The 9,612-nt window shown below is 35.7% G+C and overlaps 3 protein-coding genes across 4 annotated transcripts in view; all 3 read right to left on the bottom strand.

Moving 5' to 3' along the window:
* LOC107459714 (protein ROLLING AND ERECT LEAF 2-like) overlaps window positions 1-737 on the bottom strand; it is a gene marked incomplete in the record, with an annotated part of 2,920 nt that extends 2,183 nt beyond the window's left edge. Inside the window, 2 exon segments of the mRNA XM_016077951.3 lie at window positions 1-518; window positions 697-737. Of these exon segments, the coding sequence (XP_015933437.1) occupies window positions 1-518; window positions 697-720 (542 nt within the window).
* Window positions 738-1,816: 1,079 nt separating this feature from the next.
* On the bottom strand, window positions 1,817-3,716 carry LOC107459712 (uncharacterized). The gene is made up of 7 exons (XM_016077942.3): window positions 3,467-3,716; window positions 3,274-3,376; window positions 3,055-3,105; window positions 2,784-2,937; window positions 2,482-2,620; window positions 2,258-2,363; window positions 1,817-2,154 (listed from the first exon to the last, which is right to left on the bottom strand). The coding sequence occupies exons 1-7, from the start codon at window positions 3,713-3,715 to the stop codon at window positions 1,985-1,987; spliced, it is 972 nt and encodes a 323-aa protein (XP_015933428.1). The 5' UTR covers window position 3,716; the 3' UTR covers window positions 1,817-1,984.
* Window positions 3,717-6,719: 3,003 nt separating this feature from the next.
* Window positions 6,720-8,980, bottom strand: LOC107459711 (uncharacterized). Of its 2 annotated transcripts, none has more exons than XM_016077940.3 (6): window positions 8,565-8,980; window positions 8,331-8,463; window positions 8,123-8,226; window positions 7,671-7,815; window positions 7,439-7,588; window positions 6,720-7,341 (listed from the first exon to the last, which is right to left on the bottom strand). In XM_016077940.3, exons 1-6 carry the CDS (start codon window positions 8,603-8,605, stop codon window positions 6,862-6,864), a joined length of 1,053 nt encoding a protein of 350 aa, XP_015933426.1. In that variant the 5' UTR covers window positions 8,606-8,980; the 3' UTR covers window positions 6,720-6,861. The 2 variants fall into 2 exon arrangements, with proteins under 2 accessions (XP_015933426.1, XP_015933427.1); XM_016077941.3 differs by having other exon boundaries at window positions 6,720-7,335.
* Between the last annotated feature and the right edge of the window lie 632 nt (window positions 8,981-9,612).

Here is a 9,612-nt window from a genome sequence, read left to right as displayed (position 1 = left end):
GGCATCTGCTTAGCCATAAATCCTTTCTGTACTGGAGTCTCCATCATCACTTCCTCTGGGGGAGGCACTGGCTCAGGCTCGGGCTCATGCTCTTCAGTTACCGCAGGAACCTCCTCCTCCTCCTCATCCCTCTCATTCCTGAGAACTTCTTCTGCAACAGCCTCCACCTTACTTTGCTTCTCCTCAAACAGCTTCCTTTGAATATCCTCCTCCTTCTCCAAGTGGTGGTGATGCCCTTCTTCATCCTCATTCAAGGTGGTCCCTGCAATGTTCTCCATGGATGGAAAGAAGTACTCCCAAGCAGCACTCTGCTGTTGTGGCTGTGACATGGTATGATGATGAATCACATGGTCCCTCTCAGTTGTTGCCTCTCGCTGTTGGTGATGTTGTTTCAATGGAGGTGGCACAGGAGGAGGAGCCTCTTCTTCCTCCTCCACTCTTCTACTATTCGCCGCACCACCACTACTTCCGCCCCTTTTGCTTCTTCTTCTCCTCAAAGACCCTTCATTCTCCAAATCCTTACATTGAATATGAAGATAATCAAGAACAATGATGATATATTCTATGAACACAACAGTTTTATATATAAGATTGGTACAAAGTACAATGCAATGATCAACATAACAGAAAACTAACTGGTAACTAACAATTGTAACTAGCTAACTGATAAATAATGTATTTGATGTGTGATAATACCTTGTCTTCCTCGTCCTCCTCCATGATGGGCTTGGGCTTGGGCTTGAGGAGGTTCCCGGAGCGGCCCCGCCGGCGTGGGGGAGATCGGTGAGGTGGGGATTCTGGACCTCGCCGTGGGCAAAGTCGCTGAGGGCGGCGCCGGCGTTCTTGAGGGAGGTGGCGTAGGAGGAGTGTGCGGCGGCGAAGGCGTTGCGGGTGGAGACGGCATCCTTCATGAAGTGCTTGCGGTCTTTGCAGCGTGCCACCGCCTCCTCGTTCTCGATCTTGGATTGGTTGCAACCCATGTTCCTCAATTATCCAAAGCTCGATCCTTTACTTGCTTCGGATCATGAAGGATCCAGAACAGAGAAAGTTGCTTTTTGAAAAAGGGAATTTTGGAGAAGGAAGAAAATGTGAGTTGGTGAGACTGAGAGAGAGTATGAGAATGAATAATTGAGTTTGAGTGAGTGTGATGAGCTGGAGAGAGTAGATAGCTGAGTGTAGAGACAAGAAATCAAAGTCAATTAAGATTTGGCGGAGAAACAAACTTACTCGTTACTCATTCCTAGTCTTTTTGTTTTGTTGAAGTATATACAATATACATTGACTATAGAGTAGTAATGTATGTTTTTAAATTTTTGTTTTGAATGATATGGAAACTAGGGGAGTAGTGCTGACTGGATTAGGGGATACGAATTCCTGATTACTCGTTAATTAATTAATTAATTAATAATTAATCGGAACTCACACAATGACCTTGTAAAATGGGACTCACATCTCATACCTAAACTACAGGTTAAAATCATCAATTTTAAATTTTTTACTACTAGTAATTATGTACAGTATTATTTATTTCGTAAATATATGGCTACATTTACTTTCTTTCCTTAAAATCTTGTTTCTTATTTATTCTAAAAAATTCTCCTTTGTTTCTTTGTAAAATCTAAGAATTATGCTAACGCTATGCTTCACATATACTAATCTTGAGCAAAATAAAACTTTTGAGAAAAGCGATTTTACTTTCTACGTGGTTGGTGACTATCACAAATTCGGAATCATGATGGAAACTTGGCTTACATGCCTATGGCAAATTGGCCTTTTTTCAAACCATTTCTTTAATTGGTTAAAACTCAACGACCGATTAAGATTATGGCATCGTTGTCACTAGCTGTCAGACTTGGTACTTTCCATGCACCACTCACTGTTTTAGCTTAGTAAATTCATTCCTATCGGAAAAATGAATTGGATGATGTTAATCATTAAGATACATAAACAACAATGGTAAGAGATTTCTTTCTACTTGAAAATTTTAACCCCGGGTAACTGAGGCTTCATGTTTTGGTCCGCAATATTTGATCTGCCAAATCTCAACTTCATGTCCTCTTTCATACTCTCTAACATATTGTGGAATTTGAGACATGTCTATCAGCTTCCCAACAAAGTTACTCATGCTTACAGATTCAAGGCCTTCTTCATTTTCTGCAATAAATCATGTGCATTAAGCATTGCATAAACTCAGTAATTACATCAGCTTAAAACTTAAAGTGCATTAAAAAAAATATGGATTCCACTATGAGCTTACCATCCTCCTTCTTGAAGTAGTTTCGAAAATGTGAATATCCATTTGCAACTATGTCAAGTTCAGAAAGACTGAAGTTGTAGCGCTTTTCCAATGCCAAGTATAACACCTAAATAATAGATGGAGCAAGTCAAGCAATTTGAAAACCTTGACATGTGAAATCCCTCAAACTCAAAAATGGGGCCAATCAAACAGAATTTGCATATAGAAGCAGTGAGAACATAAACCTTTTTTGAGCCCTTTGACATTAATCCCTCTACGGTGCTGAAGAATGCGTCGGTAAGGTCATCACTGTAAATAACATCAGCTGCCACCAACAAAGTAGCATTCTCTGCATCTTCAATCTCGCCAGACGTCCAAGAATAACTGCATGAGGAAGCCATAAAGTGACTGTGATGTGCATTTGATATGTAATTTATCTTAAGTTAGTTATGTTCATCCAAGGTATCCTTAACCAAAGGAAAAATATTGAAAAACATAGAGACTCATAGTTGCCTGGAAACTAATTCATTAAAATAAAAAACTTTACCTTGGTGTGCAAGGATCCTCTCCTATTCTTGGCTGTGGAGGCCAGCAATTGAACCAATCAAGTTCTCGTACATGAATTGCAGCTTGATAATTCAATAATCCAAAATTAAGCTCAACATTCTTTGCACAGTTTTCAAGAATTTCATTACCCCGGTCTGAAAGATGCAATTACACAAGACAATCAAACTTAAGATTACAACAATTTCAACCAAATTAAGGAAATAAACAACATACATGCATGGATGGCACTAAAGTAAAAGGAGGCAAATTACCTGTTAGGAACACTGCATTTGCAACACGTGCAAGTAATAAACCCACCAAACCTGGAAAAGGATTTGAAAGCTTGAAATCATAAACATAAAACATCACATACATAATCAACCACGATAGTGATTCAAGTAGTCATAGCTTTCATTCAGGGTTTATAGTTGCAAAATCATATAAAAAAGGAGCCTAATTGGGAAAGTCAAGAAGAGAATTAGTGAAAATACCGGTTCCAGCACCAAGTTCCAATGCAACAACTCCACGGAATTCAGATGAACATAATGCTTTATGCAATATGAAATCAGATAATACCAATTCAGCTCTCCATACCTGAAAAATAAAACAATAAATTATAAAACAAGAGAAAAGAAAAAGGATAAAAATGAAGTTAGTATTAACTATAAAGTAATTAGTGTTTACCTGGAGACCAACATTGGGAATTGAAGAAGTGATATTATGGCGGATTCTGATTCTCACAGTGCTGCTTCTACGAAGAAGGAGGTCACCATCTTCATCAAATTGCAGACTCTCACATGCCACTGATTCTTCTTCTTTGCGCTGTGGAAACGGAACAAGACGAACGGTGAATGTTGAAATATGAGGATCTGAGAGACCAGGTGGGCATCCTAAGTGGACCTCGCTCATCACGTGCTCCTCCTCCATCTCCATTCTTCTACAACCAGTCCACCGCGCTAACTTGCCTCCGCATAAGATGGTGTCTTTTGGGCCGATCCATTCTCATTTTGGGCCGTAACGGACCGGCCCAATGACTTTGAAGGAGTATGCCTATTCTCAAGGAATACCCGCACTTGATTCTAATCACTACTCATGCTTTTAATTAGTCACTCTAACTTCTAAATTACTACAATGTTTTTCTAATTATTGCATTCATCAATAATTAGAGTGTGATGTACACCCGAGTATATGTGTATAATTGTCCAATCTATAACTAATGAATTATTGAATTCACTCATCTATCTAAACAAATATAAGGATTAATTTCAATTGACTTTTTAAAAATGTATTTTTTTAATTTTAATAGACAAAAATAAAAGATGTCTTTTACTTCTCCTTTTTTAAAAAAGCAAAGTAATATTAGTATTTAGACAAAAAATCATTTTTAAAAAAATACATTATTAAAAAGTCATATTATGAGATTGTTGTTGCACACTTTTATTTTTTATCAACTCTAATAAGATAAATCTCCAAATCTTGATATTTTTTAGAGATAATTGAACTGGAATTGTTTGTCACTGAGTATATCATTATTCCACTCCGTGATCAATGGTGGTATTATGTTGCTGTCGTTGATAGAAAGGGAGCAGTAAGCATGCTAATCTTGCGAAATAGCCTCTCATGAAACTCTATTGGATGAGTTTGAAGGAAGAGGTAAGAATGGGAAAAGAAAATGTCAAAAGAAAGATTAGAGATAGAAAGAAAATGACAAAATTGGATTGGATCTCAATTTACAATTTTTTTAATTTAATTCACAGCTTGATTACTCTTCACGTTCACCGCGCCATGAAGAAAATCTAATGTCCTAGGCTGCTCAAGGTGTGATGTTGGTGGTTTGATGAAACGAAAGGGATTAAGAGAGGGAGAAAAATAAGTTCTTCTCATTATTGAAGAGAATGAAAAATTCCCTTAGAAAATATTTGTTAAGTTATTATATCTTATATACTATGTACTCTCACTAAAAAAATAATTACACGAAAAATTCTCTTAGAAAATATTTGTTGAGTTATTACACCTTATCTACTATGTACTCTTTATGTACTCTCACTAAAAAATAATTACAATAGTAAGCCTATTATTGATAAAAAAAGTAATCTAGGTAACACAGGGCACTAGCATACCAAGAAGTCTCGCTAGTTGCCGGGGGAGAGTGCGGGTTCACTGCCGTAATTTCCTGTCGTGCTGTCTCGCTCCCTGCTATCTCTGGGCCTCCCGTTGTTTCTTCCGCTTCGAAGTATCTTACAATGACATTGGCCATGCGATGGGTATAAATTTCCAAAAGCAAACCTGCTAAAGCAGCGAAAGCAATAATATATTCGAATAGTGGAGGAAGAGACGGAAAACAGGAACTCCACTCGATTCTTCGTCTGGAGCCAGGCAGCAACTGAGTTACAGTGCAAAAGGGGATAGTAAATTAAATAGCGCAATTCTTCAAGGCGTGTGTTACACACATTTTCTTTTAAGCTTAATTCGCCCCCACCAATATACAATGGTGTGTAAAATAGGTTACTGGCGAATTTTCTGTATGATACAATGAAGAACACTTAACGTGTTTATGTACTTATACAGTTAAGCCTCACACTAAATGATAATTTATAGAATAATATTCTCTGTTCTTTCTTTTTGCACATAAAGAAAGTGTTGAGATGAATTATTATAAAAATGAGAGAAATTTATAGAGACGGAGTACATGCAACATGCAGCTAAGTACTCAATAAATACAGCTTTTTAAATAGTTACAACCTTTCAACAGACATAACTATTCAAATAGTTGCAACCTTTTAACCCATATAATCTTTTGAATAAGTCACAACCCTATCAAGAGATGTAACTCTTCAAAATAACTTTTTACATATTTTAAAAATATATCTCACACTTTTTTGGAGGAAGCGCGGGCAAAACAATGGGTACTCCCACTGAGATAAAAAATCTCTCATTCACGTATATGCTAAAGTATGGGGTTATACTCAGGAGAATGCTTTTTAAGATTAAAATTTAATCGCTCCAATCTATCCTTCAGCAAAAAAAATTTACTCTCATTATTTTTGTTTTAGGGTCAATAACAGGATACAGTTTATACCTATTAAAAAAAATAAATAAAAAAAGAGATAAAATAAATAAAAAAGCGAATCAAAACATTCCAGAACAATTGATTCACCGAGATACCCTGGCACTAAAGGAAATAAGTCGAGTAGTAAGAAATGAGATTAATGAATGCAGATGGGCTTAAAGTTTTGGGCAAAAAATTTTAAGACATATATTAATTAAATTATATTTTTAAGACACATAATTCTTTGCGCTGAGGAAATGGAACAAGACCAACGGTGAATGTTGAAATATGAGGATCTGAAAGACCAGGTGGGCATCCTAAGTGGACCTCGCTCATCACGTGCTCCTCCTCCATCTCCATTCTTCTACCACCGGTCCACCACGCAAACTTGCCTCCGCATAAGATGGTATCCTTTGGGCCGCTCCATTCTCATTTTGGGCCGTAACGGACCGGCCCAATGGTTTTGATGGAGTATGTTTTTTCAGAAGGAATACCCGCACTTGATTCCAATCATCACTACTCATGCAGTCATGCTTCTAATTAGTTCACTGTAACTTTTAAATTACTACAATGTTTTTCTAATTATTGCATTCATCAATAATTTACTGTATCATTGTCCAGTCTATAAAACCAATGGAGTAGTGAATTCACTCATCTATCTAAACAAATGTAAGTACCTATAATATATGAGTCTTGAATTGACTTCTAAAAAAAAAATAATTCATTTTTAAAAAGAATACTTTTCCTTATTTGGCTTCCTATATTATTTCTTATTAAAAAAAGTCATATTACTTTGTAATATATTATTAGAGGGTATAATATTACTTTGTGGTAATTTGTCATATATCGTTAACGTAAATTATTTTGTATTGTGAATAATATCGTGTTCTTGATAATTTGTGGGGAAGAAAAGTATACACTAATAGTAATAGTAATAGATCAACATTAAATCCTGCATCTATAATTTGAGCATCATAATTTGTTGCATTTAGTATGTGAAGTCTAACACACGCATCAAAAAATGTATATCCTAATGGTTATGTGCGCGTCTAAGAGCTGCAAGACGAGCAGAAATGTCATCATAATCGGGTAGCCTTGGATGAGAACTCAAAGAAGTTGATCTTCCCACTGAATTTGAAGTAGTTGTTGTTTCTGTTTTAGTGTCACATGAATCCGATATCGTTCTTCTTATCATGCTCTGCCCATTATCATACGGTGGCGGATTAGGCTTGATCCTCCTCATTGATCTTGGTTTTGGCTTTGATGAATCCTTTTCACTCGTTGCTACTGCTGTTGCTGTGTTGTTATTATTATTATTATTATACACCATGATGTTTTCTGCATTGTTTTTTTCTGTCACATAATAAGGTGGTGGTACAACATTAAAGGACAATGTCCTCCTCTTGTTGCTACCATCTTCATCCGAACCCTTATTATTAGAGATTTTGCTGCCATCATTACTCTTCTCAGTATCATTATTTCCTGCATCATCTTTTGCCTTTCCCTGAAACTAGTGACTTGTTCTTAGTATATATTATGTAAGATTGGTAGCAAGCAATGTAATAGTTTATAGTTGTAATTAATAAAGTGAATGTTAAGTTGCTTACTTCATGTGACACAGAAAGTGGTGGTAGTGATTGAAGTTTTTGTTCTAAAGCCTTGCTATCAAATCGTATAGAGAACTCTTCTGCTAAATCACTCAATAACTGAATCTTCATTTCCTTTGAAGGGGGATCTTTCCTCAACTTTTTAACAAACTGATCAAATTAAATGTTCAAGTGAGTGGTAGAAACTAAGACATTCTCAATGGTTGTGAACAATAATTAATTACTTTCTTACCTCTTTACTTAGGTATGGTTCAAGGGAAGCACCATATTTGGCTGTAAACAAAGTTCTGAGGTCGCGCAGTTCTGGCAGATCAGAAAACCTTGCTGCAGCATATATCAATGAAGGTATAGCTTCCTTGCATTCCTCAGGGCAATCTCTGTTAATAAATAAAAGCATTCATTTAAGAATTTCCCTTACTTAGCTACATACTTAACAAGGATCAAAGATGTCATTGCATTTTATCCATGCATGGGATGCCACAAAATTTTAAGTTGCCTGTCGCAGGTCTAACACAACCCTACATGGATCCAAATATATCATTGAGTCGCTATCACAGGCCTAACAACCCTCTTTATTTTTCCGGGTTTGGGATCGGCTATGTAACATAGGGCGAGTTTATTATAAGAATTTCTCCAAATGTTGCAAATAATGTAGTAGAAATTAGTAAATGAAACAGAACATACCCCTGATCATAAAGTTCTTTAGCATGATCCAAAATGCATTCAATGTATTTTTCAATTAGTTCATAGCAAGATGACATATTCTGCTCCACCAAAAGCCCCTCAGCCTGTTCCATTTGCAGATATTCAAATCAAATAGGAATTAATCATTAATCATGAATTAATAACAATGTATTATTATGATGATGAATGATGAGAATGACTTAATTACCCTTCCATATGCATTGTAGTCAAGGTTGCTGCTAAGAAGGTCTACAATGTCCTTCTTAAGAAACTTCTCAACTGCGTTCCTCTTCTTCCGTATGGTCTCTAATCTCGTCCTTGTTAATCTCGCATAAGCTTTGCTGTTGCCAAAATATAATTAATCCAGATTAGCACCATAATCAGGGGCAAATTAAACGGTAGCAGAAAGATTAAGCACAGAACGATTGTCGAATTTGTTTACCATTTTGAATAGACTTTCTTCTTGAACATCCTCTCAAGCATTCTTTTTTCTTTTGTCCCCGGGAATCTAAAGAGATAACGTGATTATTGAAAAGAGCAAAAGCAAGATCAAGTTGTAACAAGAACCAGCGTGCATGCATGCATGAAAGAAGCTCCTCCAAAAATCCAGAATAAGAAAGAGAACCGAAAGCCACAAAGAAAGAAAGAGAGAGAGAAAAAGAAATGGCTGGCTTGGTTATAGAAAGCTAAAAATAGGTGTTTGCTTGATAACAAGAAAAATGGAAAATCAAGAAGGGAAAATATAATGCAAAACGTAACAGAGAAAGAGAGATGGAAATGGTCACTACTCAGTAGAGAGAATCTACAATAATTTCGCAAAAAAGGAAGAAAAGAATGAATGAGAGAATGAACAAGTAAGTGCCAGGTGTATTTGAGGATCCTAAAGTTGCTGCTGAGATTCTTCATTGCTTAGATACGTGCCTCTCTTTATTCGCTTTCTAAGTCAAACACACAAATTTTTTGTGCCGCCACCTGATGAGTTGCAAGGAAACAAGTACATACGGACAAGAATTTAGTGCATAAAGTTGTGAATTTTATTTTATTTTATTTTTAGTTTTTGGAGTTTAATACTAGTTTATGACTATTTATGAACACGGACACTGATACCAACACGGAATTTACGTTAATATATGAATTTTAAAATCTTATAAGATATATGACACGCATATATATAAAAATATAGAATATATTTTAAATAAATCACACTGATGTTTTAATATTTTATTAATATTAAAATATAACTAAATTAATTTTAAGAATATATATTAAGAATAAGGTTGGACATATTAACAGGTATAGTATTTAAGTGTGTTTAGGCGTTAATTGTTAATTTTTTTTTATTAAAACACTGTTAGACACAATCGGACGAGTGTTAATAAATGTTTGAAATGAGTTCGATATTTAAACACAAAAATTCAGCGAATGTCTATACTTGATAGACGAGGACAATGTGGTATACAGTCTGTTAATTTGTTATCTATGTTATTTAT

Source organism: Arachis duranensis, chromosome 7 (genome assembly GCF_000817695.3).
Source record: "Arachis duranensis cultivar V14167 chromosome 7, aradu.V14167.gnm2.J7QH, whole genome shotgun sequence".
Taxonomy (NCBI): domain Eukaryota; kingdom Viridiplantae; phylum Streptophyta; class Magnoliopsida; order Fabales; family Fabaceae; genus Arachis; species Arachis duranensis.
Note: the sequence above shows the minus strand (reverse complement) of the source record. Positions and strands in the feature narration are given on the sequence as shown.